This window comes from Rousettus aegyptiacus, unplaced genomic scaffold (assembly GCF_014176215.1).
Source record: "Rousettus aegyptiacus isolate mRouAeg1 unplaced genomic scaffold, mRouAeg1.p scaffold_m13_p_6, whole genome shotgun sequence".
NCBI lineage: Eukaryota > Metazoa > Chordata > Mammalia > Chiroptera > Pteropodidae > Rousettus > Rousettus aegyptiacus.
This window is the reverse complement of record NW_023416309.1, coordinates 8,284,800-8,312,182: the sequence shown is the minus strand read 5'-3', so window position 1 is coordinate 8,312,182 and position 27,383 is coordinate 8,284,800. Positions and strand designations below refer to the sequence as shown.

General features: G+C 45.0%; 1 protein-coding gene across 6 annotated transcripts in view; it reads left to right on the top strand.

Moving 5' to 3' along the window:
• The window catches only part of TSPAN14 (tetraspanin 14), a 53,065-nt gene that overhangs the window by 10,964 nt on the left and 14,718 nt on the right, over nt 1–27,383 (top strand). For 4 of the 6 annotated variants that reach the window (XM_016121495.2, XM_016121505.2, XM_036223897.1 and 1 more), the window contains exon 2: nt 15,881–15,978. In XM_016121495.2, the coding sequence (XP_015976981.1) occupies nt 15,898–15,978 (81 nt within the window). In that variant the 5' untranslated portion in view covers nt 15,881–15,897. Of the gene's footprint in view, nt 1–3,998; nt 11,048–15,880; nt 15,979–27,383 lie in introns of those variants that run through there. The other 2 variants (XM_036223896.1, XM_016121476.2) reach the window with 2 other exon arrangements.

The window sequence follows — 27,383 nt, the reverse complement described above, 5'->3', positions numbered from 1 at the left end:
GTCTGGAACCCCCTGAGTAAGAGTTCTGAGCAGCCGGACAAGGAGCGGTAGTGCCCTGTGCCTTTCTTGTGAGCCACCTGCCCACTGCCTCTGGGAGTGGGTTCTGCTTGAGTAATTCCGACCCAGCTGCGCCCTTGGGTGGGGGCCAGGCGCGTGCCTGGGTTGTTGTTAGCCTTGCAGGCCCCCACTTTCCTTTGTACCTCAGTGCTCAGCCCAGTGTTCCCTGTTCTTCACTCGGGCACTCAGCTGCAGAAAGCCTGCTTGCTGGCAGGCTGGCCTGTCGCCTCCCCCGCCGCCTGAGCCACAGGCATATCCCTTTGTTCTGCCATCTCCGGGCTCTTGAATTTCAGGCAGGCAGGCAGCAGGCAGCAGGCAGCAGGCAGCAGGCAGCAGGCAGCAGGCAGCGGTCTCAGGGCACCCGTGGAAGCCCTTGAGACATGAATCTTTCCACTGAGCCAAAGGCATGCAGTCCCCTGACCGCACCCTCAGTTCCCCCATCTGTAACCCCATCTCCCCAGTGGTGTCAACATTTCTCTTTGTTTAGAGAGGGTCTAGCCCTCTTATTGGATCAGAATGATGGTGACGTGTACTGTGGGACAGAGAGAGGTCTCACTTGTTTATGGCCACTGAGGCTGTATGAGAGAAAGGTAGAAGTGGGGGGCGGGGGGAGCGGTGAGAGAGAGATGGGAAGAGGGTGAGCTGCACAAGCACTTTTGGGAGCACTTGCCTCTTGGGTCTTTGGCAGAAAAAGTCACTCCCAGGCACAAAGTATGCTCTTCCTTTACTTCCTGGTTCTTCTCTATGAAGTCTGTATAGAAAGAGTTGTCAGCATTTAGTGGTAAGGGTGGTTGAGAAAGTTTCTTTTTATTTTGGTCTCTGTATGGTTGTGGGAATTTTTCTCCAACTTGGAGGAACTATCCCCTCCACTTTTACGTCTGAATGTCTTTTCTCCCAGTTTTTGATGGGCAAAATGAGCTTCCCTCTTGGGGACAATTTTACTCAAGTGTGAGGTTTCAGGTGGAGCTGAGCACCATTCTCTGGCGTCCACTTCTGGAGGTGTGCCCGCCCCAACCCATAGATCTCTTGCTTTCTGCACCGCAGCCAGAGTCTGTAATAGTCACTTGCCTTTAACAGAGAATTGTTTTGTATGAGAACTCGAAGCTCTCACAGCTTTGTTGTGTTTAGCGTTTTATTCTGCCCTTTCAAAACCCATGCATCATGAGATCAGCCTGGCTGTCTTATCAGACTCTCATTAGCCAAGTCTCACAAATTAGGAAGCAAGTCCCAGCCCTGTACAGGGTGGCCCCGTTGAATGTCCTCATTTCATCAAAAGTTGTACAAAAAAGTATGAGACTCAGCAAAATGCATTGTTAAATGCATTGAAATACGATTCTGCTTTCAGGGTAGTTGGCCCCAGATGAGGTTGGAAAAGGTCATGATTGAGGCAACACAGTGTTCCGGAAAAGCATACGGAAGTAGAAGGCAGGGGGTGAGTCGCCACACTGCTGCTGATCTCTGGGCGACCTTGGCTGTTCATTTCCATGGGCATCGGTCTCTGGCAAATGGAAGAGTTGCTTAGATGAGCTTTGGAAACTTTTTAGCTGTGACTCTTTTCAGTTCTATGAATCTAACTCCAAAACGGTTGGTCATTAGCCTGAACCCCTCTTGCCAACTCAAGATATTCTTTGGAAGAAATGCCATCAGGTGAGATTCACAGAGGGCATCTCTCCTCTGAGGCGTTCATTCCATGGGTTCTTGAGGGTTTGGAGGTGGCAGTGATCACCTCCACGGTCCACAGATGTCTGTGGTTTTCACATGGAGCCCCGGCTCACTTTGACCCCTGACACACACTGCCAGTTCTCAGGGTCTGGCTGTGGCATCAGGAGCCCGCTGATAAATCTTTTTGCCTCAAACCTTAGAATCACTCTTTCCTTGGAAATGCCACATTCCCTTTCTGGTAAAACTGAATCTGGGGGAAGGAAGTAAAGCTCTGTATTTTATCTCCCTGGAAAGTGAGATCAGGCTGTTAAAAGTTGGGGGAAAAAAAAAGGGGGGGGAAGAACCAATAAGAGTAACCCTTTGTACTTAAATGTTCCTTTTTCTCTTGGGGGGAGGGGTGTGGGTTTAAATTTTGTCTCTGTTTTGTTATAAATTCTTCTTCAGGGTGGATGTCTTTATCTGTCTTTTCCACCCAGCGGCCATCCCCTGGGCCTCCCATGTTTGTGGCTTTCCTCCCATTGTCTGCTGGGCCAGAATCAGCCTCTGTCACTGCTCTGGTCTGTGTTGCTGCTATATGTCACAGGAGGCCTGTGGTCTGGTAAGACACCCAAAGGGCGGGGAGTCCAGCTTCACTAATAATTTGGTTATTGTGGCTTCCACGGCTGTGAAATAGGAATAAAAATAACCTGTGAGAATGCTGTGGGATGCACTAAAATAATGAAAAAAGTCCAGAATTAAAGCATTCCTCCAGGAAAGCTAAATACATCCCTGTAAATCATCCCATGATAGAGATGGGTGGGCTTTCCTCCCCTGACTCACCTTAATGGTTGTTTTCCTTCCTCAATGTTGTTGCTTTTCTCCCAGGCATCTTACATCCTCACAGTTCAAAGCACTGCCCACAGGCCTGGCACGGGCAGCATTGCATTAACTAGGAGCTTGTTGAGGTGCAGAATCTGGGTTGGGGAGGGTGTCTCACCCCACACCTGCTGAATCAGAATCTACATTTTAACAAGATTCCCAGATGATTTGCATGCACTTTCAAGTTTTAGAAGCCCTGGCTCAGACACCTCCCCCACCCCACCCGCCCTGCAACTCCCTCTCACACGTTCTTGTGTGTTGTGGTTTTGTAGCCTTCACCTTCTTCTCTTCCTGAATGTCCTCAACCTTAACCAGGTCTGGCAGGCCCAGCCCTGGGGCCCCTAACCTCTGGGATGCAGGTGTCCCTGGGCACTGGGGGTGTCTCAGGTGGGTCTGGGGACTGGGAAAGCCTTCTTGCTGGCAGCTGCAGGCACCTCCTCCGAGCCTGCTGGTAATGTCAACTTCGGGGCACTGGGGCACAGAGTGGAGGAGTAATTGGAGCCCTCCTTTGTGAAGGGGCTTGCAGAGCCTCCCTTGGCCATCTGGTGCCACTTGCCCCGCCCAGTCCTTCCCAGCTGGATGACACAATCAGAATTGCTTGCTTTTTTGTAGAAACAAAGCATTCTACATAAAGATATTTTGGTATATATTGAAGTTCAAAGAAATAGTCCAGAAGGGGGGCTATAAGTTTATTTTTTCGTAGTACTTTTGTAGTGGAGAAAAGTTTGAGATGCCTCTCTTGATTTTGCTAGGATCACTTGCCCACACCCTGTATTCTGGTGGAAGTAGGTGGGGGCTGGTGGGGAAGAACCTGCATCCCTAGGCCTGGGGGGACAGTGCTGGTGGGCTGGAGAACCTTGGGTTCCCCTCCTCAGCTGCTGGCCACCTTACCCCTCCTTGCCCCCTTTTCTGGGGCTGAACTATACTGATTCCAGCTGACGCCAGATTCTGTTCAGCCATTGATTTTTAAGTTTCCCACCATTGATTTGCATTTTTAAAAAATCTGTTCCTTCCTCAACCCCTTATTTCTTTTCTCTTGACGTTTTTTTTTTTTTTTTTTTTTCCTCCACCAGGCTTTCCTTTTCGAAGCTTGTTTGGGAAGTTTTATTAGCTCTGTGAATCCTTTTCCCTAGGCTGTTTGCATTGCTCAGTGGAGGCCAGGTGGCAGGCTGTGCCCCAGCTGGGTTAGAGGGTGCTCCCAATGCTATCCTTGGAGTGAAATGGGTGGGTTGTTTGTCTTCAAACAGTATATTGTAGCAGATTGCAATTTTGGATACAAAGGTTTTTAACATCCTACAACCACAATATTTATACCTTTCAGGCATGGAAAAAAATTGAAGAAAAGGAGTAAATGTGTATAATTCTAAATTTTCTTGTATAGTTTCTTTGTGTAGGGGGAGAGGAGGGTGGGGGTAGGGCAATTCCAACAGAGAGCACATTTTAGATCTTCATTAGACTTGCACGTCAGATCCTTGCACCAGACCGGAGTAACTCCCTTAACGGCTGCTGAAGACCCAGTTATTGAAGCAGAATTTATTTCTCCCCAGGAGCAGCCCCACTCATCACTCGGAACATCTGTGGTGTTTAGGAGCCGCTCCCACCCCAACCATTTCAACCCTGCAAGTGCAGCCACTTTAGTTGTGTCTTGATTACCAGCCACCTACAGAAATGGGGACATGCTTGGGCTCTGTTGATAGTACGCAATGGAGAGGCTTGTTGGCTGCGGCCATCCCGGTTTGCAGTGTGGCTTCCCCGTCTCAGAGCACAGCCATTCCTCCCAAACTGGTGAATGTGTCTACATGTGGAATACTCATCTAGTTCACTTTTAAACCATCTGCTCTGTGCAGCATTTCCTGACCAGTTTCCCACCTCCTCCTTCCTTCCAGTGCCCAGTCCTGCCCTCCAGCACCTTCCTGACTCCCCAGTTAGTAGAGGGAAGCATTCCCTGAGTCACACATGGGTCACACTCTGACTTGGTCTCCACAGCCTAATGCTGGGTGCCTTACACTCAGTGGGTGCCTGAACATGCAGATACAAGTCCTGAAGTGTTTGTCTCTCACAACAAAAGCTTTTTCACCCTAAGGGACTAGCAGAGAAAGTTTGTGTGCTGATGGATTACTGTGCAGATTGTCTTCAGTCTTGCCAGTCTAGGGAGCCCTTAGCTCTCAGGTCTTTAGTTGAGAATTCCAGAGTGGATAGAGGATCTAGTCCAATCCTCCCGATGTTTGGAGTTTAGGGTACATTGGCCTCCAGGGTTCTTGTCCACTTTGGAGATGTCACTGTAAACTGGGCCCAGATTCTCCACATTTTGTGTGCAGCTGGCTTTTGGGTGTAGACATTCTCATGGACTTAGGTTTTCAGAAACAGGCCTGCCATGATAATAAGGGCACAGGGCGCTGTGCACTGTGGCAGGCTGAGCTTTCCATCCTTCCAGGAACTGGCAGCTTTCCCTTCAACAGCAGAGGGAAAGCAGCTATGAAGCCAGGACTGCCAGGCCTCCTTTTGCTCAGCTTTTGAGAAGTTGGAGCCAGCAGCTGTGGCTGGTCTAGCCCTGCCTCACCTGGGTGAGCCAGTACCACCCTGATGCTGCCAATGCAGTTGAATGAGCTACTTGGTGAATCATTCTCAAGATCGGTGTTTGAGCCCTAGGCTTGTTCATTGCTTAAATGTTTTATCTGACCACCCCCTCCATTTTTTTTTTGTTTTTAAAGAAAAATGACCACAAACTACATTTTGACTTGAGTTCAATTATTTTGTAGAATCTCTCTTAATTTGGGTTTCTTGGATCTTTCCTCATGATTAGATTCAGGTTATACATTTTCATCAGGAATACCACAGAGGCGAGGTGTCCTTCTCAGTGCATCCTCTCGGGAGGGACTGATGTTGGCTTGACTCATTATGGTTGATGACAACAGTGATCACACTTGGTTAAGGTGGTATCTGTTTGTTTCTCCCCTGCTGAGTTACTGTTATACTCTTTGTAATACTAGTAAGTGTCTTATGAGGAGAGACTTTGAGACCATGTGAATATATTGTTTCTCATTAGACTTTCATCAACTAGTTTTAGAACCTGTTATGGTGTGAATGTTTGTGACCCCCTCCCCCATTCACTTAGTATTGAAATCCTAATACTCAATTTGATGATATAAGGAGGTGGGGCCCTTAGCAGGTACTTAAGTCATGGGAGTAGAGCCATTATGAGTAGGATTAGGCCCCTTTTAGGAGACCCCACAGAGCTCTCTTGCTCCTTCTAGCATGCGAGGATGTGAGGACGTGAGGACGTGGTAAAAAGGTACTAGCTTCGAACCAGGAAGAAGGCCCTCACCTGACCATGTTGGTGCCTTGATTTTGGACTTCTCAGCCTCCAGAACTGTGAGAAAAAATTTCTGTTCTTTATAAGGTAGCCAATCTATGGTATTTTGTTACAGCAGCCAGAACAGACTAAGACAGAACCCATCGATTATTCTTAATGGAATCATTTATTTCTGTTATGGTTGCTGAATGGTGATGATTTAATTCTATTAATTCCTTTTACATTTATCATTTGGTATAATGCTGTAAAGAAGTTTCTCTTCTCTCCCATTTGTTTATCCATTTATTTTTATCTTAGAACGGACTCATGGATTCTTATTTAGAGTTAAAATCCATTACTATTACTGTTTATTTTGATGCTCAGATTGTTCCAGACTTGGCCAGTGGGGGTTTCTTTAGACTCACTGCTTTGAAGGACAGCTCTTAAAAATGTGAATTTCCAGGTCCATCACAGGCCCATTGAAGTCTCATGTGCATTTTGGAAAAAGCTTGAGTGATTCTGATGTTCTGTGGAATTTGGGATCAGCCCGACCAGGCCTATCTTTTTCAAGTGTGTACCTCACAGAACCTCCCCTTTCCTCCTAGCCACCTGAACTGACAAGTGACCTGGCCATTTTCATGCTGGGTTTTTGGGTCAGCGTTTTTTTTTTGAACAAAGACTCCTGTAGCTTAAAAAGTAATAAAAATAGTAAGTTTGAAAATTGCTGGATTAGGTGACCTCCATTCCAGGCCTAGCATTTCTCCCACTGAGCCATGCCTCCCCGCTTTCCTCCTCTGACCCACATCCATTCCTTCTCCTTTCCCAATGGCGGTACTGAGACAAACAAATGTCTCCTCACCATATTAACAAAGAGGCCCCTTGGTGCTCCTTAAATGTAGCAGGTTTGGAGTTGTGGTTTTTTTGCTGGTGGAAACTCATAAAGCTGTTTGCTAGTTCAGAGTATCATACAGGAAACCAAGCACCTAGAACCCCAGGCCTGTCGGAGAGCCTGGTAGGGCTCAGAACTCGTGGCCTAGGCTTTCTTGTACCTCCACATGGAGGTCATCTCAGGGGTAGCAGTCAAGGGACTGAGGGTCTTAGAACTTTGAGAACCTCCCTTGCCTCACCACTCTAACCCCTGGGTGGCTTTGTAGTGTCTTCCTGTGATGAAGTGTTAAACTTCTGGATCCCTGTGAGTGATCACTGCTCCTGTGTCCAATTTCCATTGTTTCTGGCAAAGCCTGGATATAGGGAGTTGAGCCCTAAGGCTATGGGTTAGATACTTCTGACTCTCAGAGTGATGAGTCAGAACCGAGAGGAGAGCTCATGGATTTGAGCCCTTCTGTTCCCTCTCAGAGGGTGCCGGTGCTTTGGGGCTGAGGCACACCTTTCCTCCGTGTAAGATTCCTGTGGACAGTAGGGCAGCCTGTTCTGGCCTGCCTTTGTGATTCTCTTTCTTACAGGAACCTAATCCCCTCACATGCATTCATCTGTCACTTCCTAGACTTCTCCCCTTGGGCCTTCTCACCTTTTCCTTTGGCCTGTCTGAATGTTCCCAGCACCCAGTGGGCTCTAAGGACTCCCTCCAAGGATGGTAGGAATGTTCAGGGCCTATGGTGTACTATATGGAGGTGCAACAGAACCCCTATTTTCCTTGGAAATATGGCTGCTCTTCCTTGGGATGGGTCTGTGACCAGGTCAGGTGCTAATACTGGCGCCTCGAATGCCAGGTGAAAAGGATGCATCTTGATGAATGGCTGACTGGAGTATGAGGGAGAGAGGAGGCAGCAGGATAACTTGGTTTCTAGCTTAGAACATGGGCGATAGTGTTGTCCAGGTATAGCATATTTCAACTGGATTCTCTGCTTACTCTCTGCTTATAGTCTCACAAGGGATCAGCAGGGCTGCACTTCTTTCTGGAGGCTCTGGGGAAGAAGAATCCACTTCCGAGTTTACTCAGGTTGTTGGTAGAATCCACTTTCTTGCTGTTGTAGGGCTGAGGTCCTGTTTCCTTACTGCCAGCCAGACTACCATTAACTCCCGAAGCCTCTTTCTGGTTCTTGCATATGAGTCCTTTATCTCAGATCCTGAAAAAATGCATTGTATCCTTCTCATGCTTGGAATCTCTTACTATTGCTTTCAGCTGGGAGGAAGCTCTGCTTTTAAGGGTTCACATAATTACATTGGACCAGTTTAGATAATTTTCCTATTTTAAGGTCAGTTAGTCACCGTAATTATATCTGCAGTCTTTTTTCCCTTTCTTTTATATGGTTATACATTAAACTTCTCTTTGTCTTTCTTTTTTTCTTTTACTTGATAAAAAAAGATGGGAACTAAAATATTTTGAAGACTTTTTAGAAGTCTGGGTAAAAATGATGGATTAAGTAGAGGCACCTAATTTTACTTTATCCTCAAACTCCACAAAAGTTAAGATAAAGGGAATTTTAAAAAGGAATCAATCAAAGGGAATTTAAAAAAAAAATTAATGTACAAGAACAAGGAGAAGGGGAAAGGAGAGAACAGCAAGAAAACATTTACAAGCCAGGAATAAATGGATGAGTGACCCAGTTTAAAATGTAGGTGTTGGTATCACCATATTATCAATTGGGGGTGGGGGGGCGGAGGATCAAAGGACCATTGGAGACAGCTAAATATAAGAACTGTTTGAAAGCAGTTGATGTGGTTAGATACTTAGATCCCTTTCCTTCCTCCATGGTGGGTGGTGACTGCCTCTCCCCTCTACAAGGATGTTGGAGATTCATTCTGCAGAAGGAAAAACCAAGGACCTGGAGACTTTAGGTACTCTTGGAGGTTCATATGGAGATCATCTCCACTCTCCAGCCTTCTACCCCAACTTGCTTTCTAGAACACTAATGGCCAGCCCCTCACCTTCTAGGCAGGAGATTAAAAGAGATCTCACTGGGGAACCTGACTGGCCTAAGGAGAAATAACTAAATATGCTGAAAATGAGGATTTCCCAGCAGATGGCTCAGCAAGATCACCACCGTACACAGAAACTCACCTGCCTAAGGACTCACCTCTTCCAGATAATTCTTAGGCATTCAGTTTACTCTTAGTCATGAGGATTACTTGAGCATGAGGATTACTAACACCTGAAAAAGTGCCTAACATGAAGGCAAGTGAAATAAATTGGAAAAAAAGCAACATTAAACATTCTACTGAGAGAGAAGAACATCTTGAAAACAAATAGACATTTTCTCAGAGATAAGAGAAATATCGTATCTATGAAAGTAAGAATGAGATACTATAAAACAATTTTGAAAACAAAAAAGTACTAAAAGTTAAAAAGATAAGGTCAGAGCAAAGCTATCAATAGAATTATTAGAAGATAAAGGTGAAAGAGTCTTCCAGAAAATAAAGATGGAGAGATGGGTAATAGAGCAGAAGAGGTAAGAAAATGTAAGGAATAGCCAGGATTCCCATACCCATTAATAGGAAGGAGTTGCAGAAAGAGAACAGAGGAAAAATTGCAAGTGGGAAAATCATCAAGAAAATTTCCTAGAGGAGAAAGATGGTTTCCATATTGGAAAGGCTTATCAATTGTTGGACCAGGTGTGAAGATAGACCTAGACTAGTACTCTGATTTTTCAGTGTGCTGGGGAGAAAGGGATGAACCTGCAAATTTACAGAGAGAAAGATAACAGGTCAGATACGAAGATCAGGAATCTGAGTGGTTTGGGGGCTTCTCAATACACTGGAATATAGAGGATGTTAATAGAGCAATGGTTTCATCATTCTCAATGTAATTGTTTCCCAACCTGGAATTCTCTATACAGCCAGACTTTTATTCAGGTATGAATAAGGTAGAATAAAGATATTTTAAGACATACAGGATCTGGAAAACTTGCCTTTTGCCCTGAAGGATTTCTCTACAAAGGTGAGCAAAGACTGGATATCTCATAGGCTGTATCCCAGATGAGGTAAGGGGAATTCTGTGCGCCAGTCCAGATGGAAGCAGCACAGAAGACTTCAGGAGAGATTTCTTCTGGAAGAAGTAGGAATACAACATTGGATGTGAACGGATTTATTGAATTTGGAGTTAAATATTGATAAAAATCTTAGAAAATTAAGCAAACAGAAAAACAAGAGAATTATTAACTCCAGAGAACAAAAAGTTGTACAGGAAAAGAAAAGTAATCATGGTTTATATGGCTCACTCTGATGGCTCACATGGTTATAGTAATGTAAACTCTGAAAATTACTCTAGCCAATGCTATAATTGGAATAGAGATATGGGAAAGAAGTGTGAGGTGGTGGTTTGGGGGTAGAGGTGATTTGTAGGACAACCAAAAAAAAAAAAAAAGAGGTGAAAAGGTGAAAAAGAAGTATTTTGGGGCCTGGACACACCTTTTCTTTGGGGGATGAGAGGGGAAGGTTCTTCTTCAAGTAGGTGACCTCTTCTTTCCATGGGAGGTGGGTACTGAGAAGGGCCCATGTGACAGATTATCTACTGGTGCTTGACCAGAAAATTCCATACTGGTCGATTAAAATAATGTTTCTGGGAGAGATAAAACTGCAATTAGATCAGATGTTAAGTCTCAGTTTGGCGTCATGGGCTTCTAGTATGAGTGATGCCATATTGAGTTTGTGGTTTTCTCTTTAACAATGTCAAGATCAGTGAGATGTAGAACATATCCCTGGGAAAGGAAAGGTCTGGCCTGGGAGCTGCTGTTTTTCTCAGCCCAGCTTTTATAATAGTTGATTCTCGGATCATGTGTCGGGATAATTTTGCAAAGGAAAAACAACAGCAAGTCTAGAATCCATGCCACACGATAGGGGGAGCTTTGTTTCGCAGACCTTATTTTAGTTGTGTATGCAAGTATATGCACTGGATCGATTTTGTTAAATGTGTTTCTTACTGTGGGCCGTGGTCAAAATTTGAAAGCCATTGTTTAGTGCTTTCTCATTGCCAGTTCACTTTTCACACTTGTGAATTGTTTAAATATTTTACAGTTCAGCCTGTGCTCCTTTTGTAATTAAAAAGGGGGAGAGGAGGAGGAAGGAATCTTACAGGTTAATATAATCTCAAAGTAGACAAGCCCTGTTTACAAACTGCTGAGGCCATCACCCTGAGGCCCTAGTATCCAAGCAGGCATGCCACCCCAACCCCAGCAATGGCTTCAGTTTACATTGATGGATGATACAAAGGTGGTAACGGTAAGTGTGACAATGGAAACCTTTTTAGAAAATCACTTGTAAATCCTCTACCCAATGCAACTGTTTTCATACTTTCATGTTCCATTTTGGCCTTTAACCACATGCTTATAAATTTTTCCATAATGGAAAACCATGATGTTCACATTTCATACTTAATGCATGTTCTTTTTCTTTTCTTGGTTTATTTTCTTGAGACAAATTCTTAGTTATGAGTTTATTGGTTTAGGGGCATGACCACTTTTTGGGGAGAAGATGTGTTAGAATGTCTGTAACAGTATTGCTACCCGCAAGGTATGAACATGCCAATACCAGTGTTGGTTATTTTGTTAAACTAAAAGTGTAAAATAATATCTCTAAATTGTCTTGTAAGTTTCATTTTTTTAATGAAGGGGAATATTTTCCATTAATTATATTCTTTCCATTTCAGTATAATGTCCAGAATTTTTGTATGTTGTAGATATTCACCTTTTGTCATAATTGCTGTAGATAACTTATCATTTGTTTCCTTTTTTATTTTAATGTTACTTTTAATTTTATGGGAATTTTAAAACTTTTTATCTGTTTTATATTGATATTTTTATACTTTGGATTGTTTTTTTCCTGTTGGCTTGAAAGCAAAGGAGATTAACATAGGCCTGAAATACTCTGTTCTTTTGGGTGCGTGCCTGCATGCATCCTTTAATATTTAGATTGATTCTGGCTTATTTAGTTCCTCTCAGGTTGCTAACCAGCTATCTCAACATTTAAATAATTCTTTGTTTTGAAAGTTGATTTTTGACAAACACATGCCTCCAATTTGCCATGCAAATGCTTTATTCTGTTGAAGACTTGGAATTACATTTTTCTGATAATTGTTTTCTATGCAAAAAAACACATAATAGCTTTTGGAGATCTTTTTCTGTTGGCGGTGGTGATTAGTATTTGGGCAAAATTTATCCATCTTCTTTTAGCAAAATAAGACTGTATATTTTAAGGTAAATGATCTTGATGTTAAATACATTAGTTTGTAGAGAGGTAGGTTCCTCTGATGTGACTTGGTTTAGCAAATAAGTGAGATGTCAGGGACCACTGTCACTTCAGAGTCATTTTGGCTGAATTTTGGGTCAGATCTGGATTCTAGTTTTAGCACCACTGCCTTTATCGCCTTCTTTGGGTTCTTTGTAAATGCAGCTAACACCTCAGGTTGGTGGCTCAGAAGTTTCATTCCTTCATTGAGGTTCTCCGGCCACTGAGCCAAAGCTCAGGGGCTCAACATTGAACCCTGTGTTGGAAGATGCAGCTTAGTTTGAGGTCCAAAAAAGTCTCCCCATTACCTCCTTCAGTTTAAATTCTGGGCTGCGCCTATGTGGAGACCAGGATCTTCTGGTCACACTGATGTTCACGACCTGCTTCTCCTCGTAGGCGGGCAAAACAGAGGCAGCCTTTCCTCACTGAGCCTTAGATTAAGTGGGGGGTGGGGCCGGGGTGGGGTGGGGTGGGGTGATGTAGATCTCTGATGTCACTAGTCAGTTGATTGCCTTTTCTTCACATGAGAAGGACTCAGTAGGTGAAGAAAGGCTAAGGTGTTTCCCTTTAACAATTTCTTCTTTTGTGGGTTGCAATGGGTAAATAAGTGTAATTGGAACATCCCTGACCCTAGACCTCATAGGGTTTTCCTGGTCCAACAAAAACACAATGCCTGTGCCAGCGCTCTGAGTTGTGTGTGGCAAGCGTGTAAGGGGACATGAATGAGCTCGGCACCTTGTGTCATTGATGATTAGGGTGTTTCTTTCTAGTCGTTCACTGGAGTGTACTTGGCTCGTATAGTTCTTAGTGTCTAAGTTACTTGGAGTTTATGTCGTGGTTGGTTGTCGAGATTCCCTGGGTGTGGCTTGGACCCTGCTGTCCGTGAAAGCAGAGTTGTTTCCCGGTTGGTTGTATGTCTGCGGGCGAGGTCCGGGGACCCTCTAGAAGAGCGGGAAGTGGATGGTGTGGAAGTGAGTGCCCTGTGGGGAATCTGCACTGCAGAATACTGGCTGGTCCCACTGCCACCTGGGTGCCCATGAAGCTCCCTGTGGCCTTGCCATGTTCTCCATGCTTCAGTGAAGAGCTAAAGGAGGCCACGATTCTTGATAGTTCCTGTGACACATCAGGGTAATCATTTTCCCAAGGTCCAGGCAGGGGGGTAGGCGAGGATCACCAATACTGTGGGAAGCTTACAGACTTATGCTTATTAGCTGGTTTCTTTGTTTTCTCCTTTGGAGAAAGGAGAGAGTCTGGCTTTGTTTCCTGCTTCAAAGCATTTGGGAGAATTCTGTACTATAGTTAGGTTAAGTGATGTCCAAGGAGTAGCCTTTAACGTTCCTGAATTTTGGATACCATGCCTGAGCAGCCCAGGTCCCCAGAACCTGGAGCCCAGTTCCCAGGAGGGCATGGCCACCCACTTTCCAGGCTCCTCTGGGAGCCATGAAGTGGAGAGGAGTACTTTAGCATTCCGAGGAACAGGATTGTCTTGTCTATAAAAAGGAGCAGCACCAGGAGGCCAAAATATTCTACCACGTAGACTATTTTCCTGCTTCATGGGGCATTTCTAGCCAAGTTGGCTGTTTTCTGCAATAAACTTACTTGAGTTTTTGTTAAAAGATTTTTTTTCGCCCATATGCATGAATCTAGTCATCCGTAGCTAGGAAAACAAAACAGTGCTTTCGGGCTTCATGATCTGCTAAACCAATGGGTGAGTGTTGGTTACTTTTAGTTGGTTGCCTACCAGGAGCCATCCCTACCACACCACGACAGCTAACAGGGTCCTTCCACCTTTGCAAAGATTCCCACAGGGACTGCAGCCCTTGATAGAATCACCTGGGGAATCTATCAAAAATGTAGTTTCTGTGTCTCAACCCAGACCTACTTATCAGAACCTCTAGAGTCGTAGGGCCCTGAAATCTGTATTGAGAATCAGTCATTCTGATGCTACTTTCTGGTCTCAACACTGGTGACATTAAGGATTGGTCACTAACAGCTCTGTTTTAGTTGAGGATGCTGAGGCCCTCAGAGGACAGAGACTTGCCTGGGTCAGGTTGTGTCGCTGAAGGAAGAGGGCTCTGCCTGGGAGCTCCTGCTCCCCACTTTGCATCCCCCTTATGGCCTAGGCTGTGCTCAGGCCTCCTGTGTGTCCTTGTGTCCAGTAGTGTCGTTCAGCATTGTGTTCACACTCATTCTTGGAGAGGACTTTTGTGAAAGTGCTCTTCTGACGGCAGAATGGGGATTTGGAGGTGGGGTGCTGGGTCCCTGTCCCTTCCCTGGCTGGTGTTTGAGGCAGACAGGACTGGCTTTCCCAGCAGGGCGTTAGCTACTCTCCCATCTTTTTCGGAGGGAGGGGACAAGCGAATGGTGGTGTCCAGGCTGTGCCTGTTGATTCTGCTTGGTGGAAAGAGTGGTTGAGCAGTCGTATCACTCATTTCCAGAGCGATGTGGTTTTCACGTCCCTGCTTGGCACCACTTTCTCAGAACATTACACACCAGAGGCTAGGCCACTAAGGCCATCTCACAGGAACGGATTTTGCAGTAGCTACTCCACAGCGAGGTGAGGGGGCAGACGCTAGTTTCTTGCTGGTGGTTGTGGGTTGTCTTCTCACTGCTGGAGTAGCCTTGTTTGTTTTCGCCTTGGGGCCTGTTGTGTTTTGTCCTTCTCACCCTTGGAAGTGGGGGAGGGGGCGCAAAGGGAGCTGGGGATGAGCATTCCTTGTAAGCCACGATCGCACCCTGCTCTGTCGGGACATGCTGCAGGGAACGTGGTGGAAGGGTTAGAGGCTCACCTGGGTTACCATTGGTTTCCAAAAGGAAAGTAGTAAAGGTGGGTCAGGCCCTTCGAATTCTCCTTTGAGAACACCAGCTTTTTATAGGATTCTGTGAGAAACTTGGGAGATGGACACAGTTAAAAAAGAGTGACTCCCATCCTTTTCTTTGTGTGGTTTAGAGTGTTCTGTAACTCAAGCTTTACTACAGCCCCAGGAGGCCAAAACAGTGGTCTTGTTGGCTGGAGTGGGATGTTAAGAGGTGGGGTGGGGGTGAGGTGCCATTGAGGTTAAGCAGGAGGGGAAGAGGAGGGAGAGGACTGGAGTGAATGCTGGGCTCCCAGGATCTCTGTCCAGGCCACGGTGCTCAGCCTTCCTCACCTGTGTAAGGACTGAGCTTGGAAGGTTGTCTCAGAAAATCTTAGATGAATGAATATGGAGTCTTAATTCTGGCTTTTCTTTACTGGCCACCTGTCAGTTATGTCCAAACCTGGCACTTCTTTCTTCTTCCAAATGTGGCTCTCAGTGAGAAGCCCCATTTCTTGGTTTGGCCCTCAACTCTTGGCTGCTTTGCCCCAAGCAGTGGTAAGTGGAAGGAAGGTGAACCATGGAATCCCCCGTCCTTGGTTCAGGTCCTGGGCCTTGTCATTTTTGTCTTGTCCTTGGGCAACTCATATGACCTTTCTGAACTATTTCCTCCATCATGAAGTGGAAAAGTCAGTACTCAATGGAGAGGTGATGAGATAAATGTTTGGGAAGGCTCCAACCAGAAGTCCTAATATATAGGATTCACTTTAAAAATCATCATTCTCCATTCTTTTGCAATTTTTAAAATCCTTTTGGATGCTTTTGGAAAGTTGACTTAACCTGATTTTTCCCTAAGCTATAGCTGACATTGATGGTAAAACTGTGTCTGGGTGAGTAAAAACACAGGGAAACAATTTGGAGATTTTGGAGTCTGTATATGAACTTTACGTTTGCCCTTTCCTTGGGGAGCAGATTTTGGGGGGATGTTTTGAAAATGAACCTGCTACCTCATCGCTCCTATATCTCTCCACAGATCCTGCTTCTCAGAAGATGCACTATTATAGATACTCTAATGCTGAGGTCAGCTGCTGGTACAAGTACCTCCTCTTCAGTTACAACATCGTGTTCTGGGTGAGTGGATGAAAGCGGCTGCATCCCTTGCTTAGTCCTTCATTTAATAAATCAGGGTTCTTCTCATACTTTTGACTTGCCAGCACCCCCCCCTCGCCCCCTCCGGGCCTCTGGATGGGCAGGGTTGATGAATCCTGCCCTAGCAACAAGTAAATGATAAAATGGACCCTGAAGTACCTTGATGGGGAAAGCCAAAGTGATTGAAAACCAGACTGAGAGGCTCCTATCCCAGCCTTGGGGGTTCAGGAAGGTTTTGGGTTCTGGCCCAGACATGTTTCTGTTTATTCCTGTCCCTGTCCGAGGAATGCCTTAATGAGACAGCAGCATTTGGGCTTCTGCCTGTGGGCCAGGCCCTTTTCTAACTTCTGAGTGGTAAACTGGACAAAGGCAATAAAGCATTGCCCTGTGGTGCTTGTGTTTAACTATAAGTGGTATTAGCCTGCTGAGCAGTGGAGCAGGGAGGAAGAAGCTTCTTGGCTAGGGTGGTGAGGGAAGGACATTCTGAGTTGATGACTTATAGGCTGAAACCTCAGTACTGGTGAAGAGGCAGCCACATGGAGACAGGGAGAGAAGCATTTGCAAAGGGCCTGAGGCAGGAATGAGCTTGACACATGCAGGGTACAAAGAGAAGGGCATGGGGCTGGAGCCAAGTGAATACAGGGGAGAGATGAAGACAGAGGCATGAAGGAGCCAGGTCATGTAGAACCGTACAGTTCTCAGTAAGTACTTGGGATTATTTTCTGCTTTTTAAAGTAACTCTTGATAGGTTATAAGTCGGATGGTGTGATATGAGTTTTAAATGATTCTCCAGAGTGAGGGGATGGAGGGCATTTTGGGGCAGAGGAGTTCGAAATGGTCTCTTAGCCAGTTACATAGAGATGGCAGTTTCCTGTGTCAGTGACCATCCTGGAGATGAAATTCTTGGCCACATCAGAAGAAGAGGTAGACTGGATGAGATCGTTGCAGGAGAACATGTTGACTGAGAAAAGGAGAGGTTTGGATATTGAGCCCCGGGATGCTGGAGGTGAGGTTGAGGAGGAAAGTCCACTCCAAAGCTGGCTGTGAGTGAGTGGCCTAAGGGGAAAGGAAGACCTGGAGATTTTATATCATGGAAACCTTGAGGGAAAACCTTTCAAGCAGAGAGAAGCAGTCAGCTGAACCACAGAGAGGTGAAGAAGGATGAGGGCAGAAAATTGTCACTTGCTTTGACAAGGTGGAGGTTGGTGACCTTGACCAGAGCGGATGCGTGCTCTGGGGGGACTGAAACTCATTGAGTTGGCTGAGGGGCCAGTGAAACGTGGAGACTGGTGACTCCTGACAGTTCTTTCAAGGACTCTTGTCTGAAAGAGGAGCAGAACGATTGGGCACTGGCTGGAGATGGTCCAGGGGTTAAAGGAGATGTAGCATGTGTGTGTTGCTAGTGCGATTGCTCCAGGGAGAGGCAGAGATTGATTCTCTGCAGGAGGACATGATCAAGCACAGAGGCTTTTAAAACCATTAAGCAAGCACCATTTATCAGTGTCTGTGTGGGGCAGACACAGAGGTAGGGACAGAATGAATGGCCATGATGCCACATTTTGCCTCTGCTGTGGATTTTGCCATTTCCTACTTGGACTGGAACTTTTTTCTTTATATTTATTCTTAATTATAGTTGACATTTGATATCATTAGTTTCAGGTGTAAAACAGTGATTCAACATTTATGTACCTTATGAAGTGATCACCACAATAAGTCTAGTGACCATCTGTCACCATACATAGTTATTAGGACCGGAACTTTTGAAAACAAGGCAGACTCACGAAGACTTCTCAGCCTTTTACCCTTAATTATACAGCATCATCTCCTGATAATTTATCTCAAAGTTTTGAGGGTTTTCTGTCCTGGAGAAACAGGGTGGAATTCAGTGGCAGGGCCATTCACCCCAGGTCTTTTCCAGTGCTCAGACAACTTTTTACCGATCCCATCATTGCCCCTGAAGTCAGGCAGTGCTGGTCATTGGATGTGGTTCCTGTGGACCCCTCCTAATGGTAGGAGTGGCTGTCCCAACCTCGAGAAGTGTGGCTTATCAGACCCGCATTGCTCCCTGACTGGAAGAGAGCCTTTTGGACCCACCTGGACTCCCTGCCCCCAGCCAGGTGTATGACGAAGGGCCACCTGGCCTAGGCAGGCAGCCTTGCACTTTGGACACTTTTCCACCCAGCTGTCATCCCCACTGCCGGCAGAGCTTGCTTGCCCCTGTGCCTCAACCTCTGACTCTCATGCTGATTTTGCAGCTAGAGTGAAACTCTCGAGTGTTTCCGTGGCTGAGGGTATCTCTGTATCTTCAGAAGCTTTTCAGAACAGATTCTGGGGAAGCTTTATTCACTTGCCTGATGATACCTTTGCAGCACCGAATTCAAATAGTGGAGTTCATGAATCCAAAACTGTAGCAGTCTGGTGATTGAAGGATACTGCAGCGTTATCAGAGTTTTGCAGAATTGGCGATGCATGTGGTTGAGAGTTAATCATTTTTCAGTTAGTGTGCACTGGGCAGAACGGGAAGGGACAGAAAGGAACATTCAGGAAATGAGACCTGAAGGGAACTTGGTGAGGAAATGGAGACGGGGACTCCAGGCACCTGGCTGGAGAAGGCTACTTAGCTCCTCCCCGCTAGGTTCTTGGCAATGATTTGCTGTCTTCATCTGCACAGGAGCTAAAAATATGGAGTGAGGCCTGAGAAAGGAGGCCCCTGGGGGCCAGTCTAGACTCTCACCTGAACTAGTGACCTTCTTGATAAGCCTCAGTGTATTCATTGTGAAATATTGATCTCACTTGTCTGCTGCCTGCCTCACAAAGTTGCTGAAAATGTCTAAAATGATGTCAAGCCCTTACAGAAGTCCTCTTTTATAAGTGGAGAAAAATACAAAAATGGAATATAGTATAATGAACGCCCACATTCCCATCACCTAACTTCAAAAATTACCAACTCATCCATCTTGCTTAGTTTATACCCCACCCCCGCCCCCTGGATATTTTGAAGCAAAGCACAGATAGATTATTTTGCACAGAGATTTTTTACAGTATTTGTTTTGTTTTGATGAACTAACAATGAGCAGCAGAGCAGAAGGATTGTGGTGTTGATGGGGGACCTGGGCTCAGCAGGCAGGTTTGAATATGCAGAAAGCAACCTGTTGTTTCTTTGACCAATTCTAGGTGCTGCAACAAGCATAGGTTTTATTTAGCATTTGTCCAGTTCAGAATTATTTTCACAGTAACATTCTTTATAACAAATACCTGCAACACCCTAGCAGTTTTCTTAAGCTTCTCTCCCTTCAGTTAAGGGGCTGAGATTTTATTCAAGAGGCCAGTGATGGTAGTACTCACTTGGTGTGAGAAACATATATGCCACTAACGTCTGTGCCTCTGTTCTGAACTGTGTGTTTTTCCAGTGAGCATGGAGCTGGGCTTCATGAGGTTCTCATCACAGGCATGTCAGGGAAACGGTGCTTCAGCCAACACAGCATTTTGAGGGCACTAGCACTTTTTACATTTTTTCCCCATTACAATCATTGCGTTAGACCTATGTCTAGTGCAAATTCTCGTTTTGACTTAGGGAAATACAAATCAAAACCACAGAATACCACTTTACACCCACGGAGATGGCTATTATGAAAAAACAGAAAGTAGCAGATGTTGGTGAGGGTATGGAGCACTTGGGACCCTTGTACACTGTGTGATTGGAAAATGGTGCAGCTGCTATGGAAAATAGTGTGGCAGTTCCTAGAAAAGTTAAAAAATAGAATTACCATAGGACCCAGCAATTATCCTTCTGGGCATATACCCCAAAGAATTGAAAGCAGGATCTTAAAGAGATACTCACACACCCATGTTTATAGCAGCATTATTCACAACAGCCAAAGTGTAGAAACAACTAGATATCTACCTACAGGTGAATGGATAAATGAAATGTGGTCTCTACATGCAAAGGAATGTCATTCAGCCTTAAAAAAGAAGGCAATCCTGTTATATGCTACAACATGAATGAAACTTGAGGTCATTATGCTAAGTGAAATAAGCCAATTACAAAAGGACAAGTACTGTATAATTCCACTTACGTGAGGTACTAGAGTAGTCAAATTTGCAGAAACAGAAAGTAGAAGGGTGGTTGCCATGGGTAGGGGGAAGGGAGAATGAGAAGTTATTGTGTAATGGGTGCAGAGTGTCAATTTTGCAAGCTAAAAAGTTCTGTGGATGGTGGCGATGGTTGCATGACAGTATGAATGTACTTAGTGCTGCTAAGCTGTACACTTAAATATGCTTAACTTTCTGTTATGTATATTTTACCATAATTAAAATTTAAAAAACGTATATCTTACTTTGACTTGCAGAGGAAGAGAAGCTGAGACAGATGTACATTAGAGGAGCTGTTTATGGCCCTTTGTTCATTTTTACCCACTTGGTTCCACAAAGAATTTGTGCTTTCCTGGTTTTCCTGAGTGAATCCTCTAAAGCAGTGGCCCTCAACCTTTTTGGTACTAGGGACCTGTGTTCCTATGAGAATCTGATGCCTGAAGACCTGAGGTGGAGCTGAGGTGGTGATGCTAGCTAGCACTGTGGAGCGGCTGCAAATACAGATGAAGCTTTGCTAGCTCACCCGCCACTCACCTCCTGCTGTGCGGCCTGTTTCCTAACAGGCCATGCATGGACTGGTGCTGGTCCACAGCCTGGGGGTTGGGGATCCCTGCTCTAGAAAGATGATCCAAATAATGCCAGCAATTCCAGGGTTGTTTCCCACCACAAGCGTTGAGTTTAATCTGCCAAAGGTTCGGATAAAGCCCTTGCCCAGATCTATTTCAGAGGCGGATTAAAAGTGAAGAACTGAGGCCTCTTGTAAGTATGGACAAAAGCCTGTATTACAGAGGAGAGCTCCCTGCCATTGCACTCCTCAGTGACTTGGGCAGGTCTGAGCCACAGCTTCCTTGCTTGTGAAATGCAGGGATGAGCTTCTGAGCTTAATGTGAGTGAGAAGGAGAGCCATGGGCATTGGTGCTCTGTGACCAGCCTGACTTGAGGCCCCTTCTTCAAAGTTACAGAGGCCTCCCATGAGTAGGGTGAACATATAATTTATGGTCCAAATTGGGAAACTTAAGAGTGAAAGGGGTTATTAAGAATTTTGCCAGAACAACTAGTGTCCCCAGGACTGTCCCAGGCAAACCAGGACATGTGATGTGGTCATCCTACCCAAGAGAGGCAATGCAGATCTAACGGGGAAGGACTTAAAAGTTAGCTTCCTTCCTTTGCCCTCCATTTACAACATCTCTGTGAGTGGAGAGCCTTACATTCTTCCTCTGGCCTTTATTGTGCTCTTCCTTTGTTGGGGGAATCAGCACCTCCTGTGATAGGCTGTTGTCCGTGGATCATTCTGGATGATAGAAAATTGCTCTTGTGTGAGCTGGGCCCCGCCCAAGGCCTGATCTCCGGTCTGAGTGCAGATGGTTTCTCCTCTTCCATCTCTCGTTAATTAATGCAGACAAAAAGAAAAAGTCTGGTGTTTTAATAATTCATGTAGTACCTTTTCATTTTCATTGCTTAGAAGTGGTACCTTTTCCCTTTTCAAGGTTTATTTAATAAACTTTTGTAATTGCATGAAAATTCCATACAAGGCATCCTAACTGTACTCCTTTCCTCCTCCATGCTCCATTCTCCTGTCTGTAGTCATTCGTAATTTCATATCCTCGTGAGAGTGTCCTTGCAGTCTTGATGTCTGCATTTTCATATCAGCATCACCTAGTGTAGAACATTCTAGGTTGCTACATCATCTTCCTGATCATATTTTTGGAAATTCCCACTTTGGACATTTAGATTGTTTCCATTTTCTTTTCTTTAATTTTCTTTTCTTTCTTTCTTCTTCTTTTTAACTATTCTAGTGATTAGTTTCTGTAATACAGATTCTTCCCTATGAGGAAAGGTGGGAAATTATTTGCTGGGATTGAGTCCCAGGAGGGAGATTAAATGGGTCAGAAGGTATGTACATTGTTTTGAGTGGCATGACATATTTATACAGTCAAAATTGCTTCTGTAGAAGGGCTGCCCCAATTCATAGGAAATAGATCACCTTGTCTTTTGGCATATTGTGTGCGTTTTTCCACATACAGGCTTGCCAAGGCAGAGGTTAAGGACTGCTTAATCAGAGGTTCCTCTAGAACTAGGAGTTGCCTGTGGAGCTGATTCCTGTAGGGCTCAGCTCCTGATCTCACCAGCTCAGGCACATCTGAGGCTGGGACCCCCAGTAAGGCTTTCCAAGGAAAATCTGTTCATGGTGCACTGTGATTGTTGCCTGGCACATGTAATTATTATATGCTCACAGGATAGTGTCAAGTCTAACTGGTGCATTTGTGTAACTCTGCACCCTTGGCCAGTACACAGTCAGCATGGTCCAGGTTGCTGGAGTGATTTGTATCTTCCTGGGAGTGCCTCCTTCCCATCTTGTTTGTACCTTTTTTTTTTTTTTTACCCCCCAGAAATGCCTTTTTTTTTTAAAACCACTATTGAGGTGTAAATTAGAATAACATGTACTCATTACAAGTGTACAGTTCAGTGAGTTGACAGCTGTCTACCCCATGTAACCACCATCACCACAGTGAAGACAGAAAACATTTCCACCACTTCAGAAACTTCCTTTGCCCTTCTGCAGTCATTCTCCTCACCTCTTTCATAGGTAAACATTCACTTACCTCTTGTCACCGTAAATTAGATTCGACTCTGGAATCTGACTTCTTTTAGTTTAGATGATGTTTTCACTGTTGTGTTTGTTTTTAACTTCATTGATTTCTTTTAAAAAATTTAAAAATTATTTAAAAAATGTATCCTTATAAGTTTTAGTAAAAGTGTATATAACAAAATTTATAATTGTAACCATTTTCAAGTGTGCAGTTCAGCAGCATTAAGTACATTACATTGTTGTGCAATTATTGCCACCGTCTATCTCCAGTCTGTTTTGATTCCTGCTTATATTTTTATTTCCTCCTTTCTACTTACTTTGGGATTATTTTGCTGTTTTTCTAGATCATTGGTTTTAGATCTTTCTTTTTTCTTAGTGTATTTTGTGCTATGTTTTCTGCATCCAATACGTTTTGATATGTTTTCACTTCATTTAGTTAAAATAGCTCATATATGTGTAATCTCTATGTAATGTGTCTTTTCTTTCTCCCTCTGGCTCACTTCAAGAGTTTCTCTTTATTACTGCAGTTCAGCAATTTTATTATATGCGCTGGTGTGATTTTCTTTGTTTATTCTATTTGGGGTTTGTTGGACTTTTTGGATTTGTGGGTTTGTAGTTTTTATCAAAGTTGGGACTATTTTGACCATTATTTTTTCAAATGTACACCCTCCTCTACTTTTTTTTTTCTTACACACTTTGTTTTTCCACAGGTCCCTGGGGCTCTATTCAGTTTTTACCCTCTCTGTCCTTTAGTTTGGATAGTTTCTGTTGCTTTTGTCTCCAAGTTCACTCATCTTTTCTTCCTTAGTGTCTAATTGGATATTAAATCATCTAGTTAATTTATCATTTCTTATATTGTATTTTCTATCACTAATAGTTTTGTTTGGATTTTTTAAATATTTTATGTTTCTCTTCTCATTATATTTTCTTTTAAACCCCTGAGCATATTTATAATGTTTGTTTTAAAAGTTTTGCTAATTTCATCTTCTCTCATTCCTGTGTCTTTTTAATTACTGATTCCCCCCCCCACCACCACCCATTGTAGGTCACATTCCCCCCCACCCCCCTTTCTGACTATTTAGTAATTTTGACTAGATATTAGATATAACTTTTCCACCTAAGTAGTCTTCCTGTCTTGGTCAGCTCAGGCTGCTATAACAAAATACTGTAGACTCAAACAAAATACCATAGGCTTAAACAACAGAAATTTATTTTCTCACATTTCTGGATGTCTGAGATCAGAGTCCCAGCATGGTCAGGTTCTGATGAAAACTTGTTTCCTGGCTTGCAGATGGCTGCCATCTTGCTGTATGCTCACATGGCAGAGTGAGAGTATTCTGGTCTCTCTTCTTCTTTATAAGGGCACTAATCAAGGATATCACACCCTTTTGCTCTCCTTTAACCCTAATCACCACCCAAAGGTCCCCACCTCCAGATCTATCATATTTGGGGTTAGGGCTTCAACATAAGAATTTGGCAGGGGGTAGGGGAACTACATTCAATCCATAACACTTATCAGTATTATGTCTTCTAGTCGGACATCTTTTGTTAAATATTGTATGTGAGATTCATTCACACTCTTGTATATAGTGTAGATCATTTATTTTCTTTGTTGTGTAACATTCTGTTGTGGGACTGTATCATTTGGATTATTTGCAGTTTTAGGCAATTAAGACCTGTTGAAATAATATGAAAACATGCAAGGATTGTAGACCTGAATTGTAGGGATGTCCTGGGGCTCATGTGACTGAACCGAAGGAAATCCTGCCTTTCGTCTCTAGGTCCAGATGGTTTTAGTGTGATAGTTGAGTGCAGGACTTGGCCTGCAGAACAAACCTGGCTCTCTGCCTGTTTTGCACATACAACGTTATTGGAACACAGCCCTGCCCATTCATTTCCATATTATCTATGGCTGCCTTCCCGCTATAACAGTGGCCTTGAGGAGTTGAAACAGAGACAATGCAGTATGCAAAGTTGACAGTATTTACTATTTAGCTTACAAAGATGTTGACCCCTGGCTTAGTATTTTTTCTGCCCACTGTTAATCACTGAGCTGTGCCAGCAATGGCAAAGACTAGAGTGGGGGTAAGGCTGGGTTGGGGGTTCCTTTCCCAGTTGCTTGGGGAACTGCCTGTAATTTCTCTTGGATGACTCTGTCCTCCTCCTCCTTCCTTCCTTTCAAAGGCTCTGACACAGCCAGATTCCTGGGCAAGGCTTGGAGGGCGTGGGCTCTCTGTTATCAGGGAACACAGAGACATCTGTGGAAGCCGTCCCCAGAACTCTCTGGGTAGTCCTCACCCCTCCTTGCTGGGGCCCGTAGCATGGGTTTACTGGCTGTGTGCTGGGAAAGGCACACATGCTTCTTATTCTCAGAACCACCCTTCCGGCAGGAGGAAAAGCTGGTGTGCGATAGCTGTGTAACCCCGTGCAAGGCACCGTCCTGTCCTGGGCCCTGTTTCCCTCTATGATGAGAAAGCTGGGCTCTAGTTTCCCTTCTGGCTCTTAGACATTCCAAACTCCCACTGAGAAGCAGCTTGGCTTAGACTCTTTTAATGTGGGACCATTTAGAAAGGACTATTCCTTGCCATTTTTAGGGTTCAGAGTGGCTGTAGCCTTGAGGGACAAGGCTCCCTACTCCCAACAGTGCTTTGGTCCTGCTCCTCAGCCCAGTGGGCTCTCAGGGCCAGGCTGGGGCTAAGGTCTGTGCTCTCTGGCATCTTTTCTGGCCAGTGATTGGATTGTTTGCATTTCAAGCGGCTGTGAGTATCTCTGGTGTTCTTGGAACTCCCTGGACCTTGAGTCAGGATTTCCTATTCTGGAGAGGGCCAGGACCATAGGGTTTTTTCCCAGCATTATTTATGATGGCAAAGCTTAGGACAGTGGGAGGTGCATAGGCCCTTGGAGTCTCCAACTGCTTAATTTTGCAGATTGGCAAACTGAGGTACAAGAGAGGGACAGCTTGCTCAAGGCCACAGGGAAACTTAGGAACAGAGGTGAGACTGTTCTAGCTTCTTCCACATCTTCCCCTGTTTTCTTTCCATTGCCCTTTCCTATCTCACTTGAAAAGCCTTCAGAAGACTCTGTTTCCCTGAACTCATTTACTGTGGTCTCCAGAGGCCCAGTAAAACAGATTCCTTTAGAAGGGAGGACCTCATCTTAGGACAAAGACTGGTGCTGAGAGTTGGTTTTTGTTTTTGTTTTTGTTTTTTTGGGAGCGGGGTGCTGGGCACAGAGTGTTTTCAGTCTAGCAAAGGCCGACGATGTCTTGAAGTCCCATCCATGCCTCTGCTTTACCTCTGCCTCAGCAGGGCAGGGCCCTGCTCAGAATGGCTCTGTGCCCCAGGGTGAGTACATCATACTTATTTCAGTCCTACAGCTCTCCTATGACCCAGGGAGAGTCACCCCATTTTGCAGAGGAAAACAGGCTCAGAGAAGTTCCCGGACTTACATGAAGTCCTGTCGCCAGGAAGTTGCAGAGTGGACATTGGAGCCAGGGCTAGCTGACCTGTGCTGATTCTTTCAGCCTCGAGTTTCAGTGGCTTACTCTTTTTTTGGGTTTCCTTCTGGTTTTCTTTGAGGGTCCCATAGGTGGCCCAGGGGAAGGGGTTCTGTGAATGTCAGCTTCTGTCAGCCAGGGGAATTTGCAAGCACCAGAGGCCAACAGGTCAGAGCTTCTGGTGGTTTGCTTCGAGCTTGCTGAGGAACGGCCTTTGGGGCCATATGAGTTGCCTAAGTACTTTAATCATGCTAGAATGAAATCTTGCAAGGGGCCGGGGCCACTAAATTGTAGGTGGTAAGTTGATGTTTTTGACCTGCTTAGTGTTAGAACACTCCTTCAGTCTAGCAGAGCCTGGCCAGGTGTCTGCAGTTCTCTTGGGACTTGTACCTGCTTGGGTAAAGTACCACAGACTTGCTCACATGGCGAGTGGATTCATGTGGCTTCCAATAAGATAGGGCTGGAATAGCCCAGAGGGCTCCAAAAGGACCTTTTACCTTCTTTCACAGGGACCTTTGCCTAAGGTGGAAAGGTCAATATTGAATCTTTACAGTGGTATTCCTCCCCCCCACCCCCCAAAGGTCTTGCTCCCTTGGCTACCTGCCCTGGTTGAGACACAGAGTGACCCTCGCCACCCGATAGATAAAGGGAGTCTTTGGCTTTAGAGTTTCACAGCCCAGAAGTCCCTTCTATGGACTCCCATGCCTCTGGGCCCCATGACTGGCCCTTTTTCTTGGCTTGGGTGGCTACCCTGTGGCCGGTGAGACAACGGATGTCAGGATTGTCAGAGACACTCAGGCTTGGTCCTGATACTGCCTCCAACTAGCAGTGTGACTGGGAAAATAACCAAATTGTTCTTTACCTGAGCTTTCCTATTTGAAAAATGGGGGTAATAGTTCCAGTGGTACGGAAGGGCCTCTTTAGTGCATTGAGTGTTTAATGAAGTGCCTGGCACCCCAGGAAGGGTGGCGCTACTTGCTACGGTGACCTCTGTGGTGGACGTACCTGATGGTCCAAGGCCGGCCTCCTTTTGGGCTTGGTGAGCCTCTATCTTTGGGACAGAATTTAATCAAGTATAGAAAGGAGATGAGAAGGTTACTCTGAAGCTGGAAGGTACCTAGCTATTCTGTCACTCCCACATGGTTGGCAGCCACTGAGGACAGCCCAACTCCACAGACTGTCTGCTCAAGAGAGTTCTGAGGAAGGGGC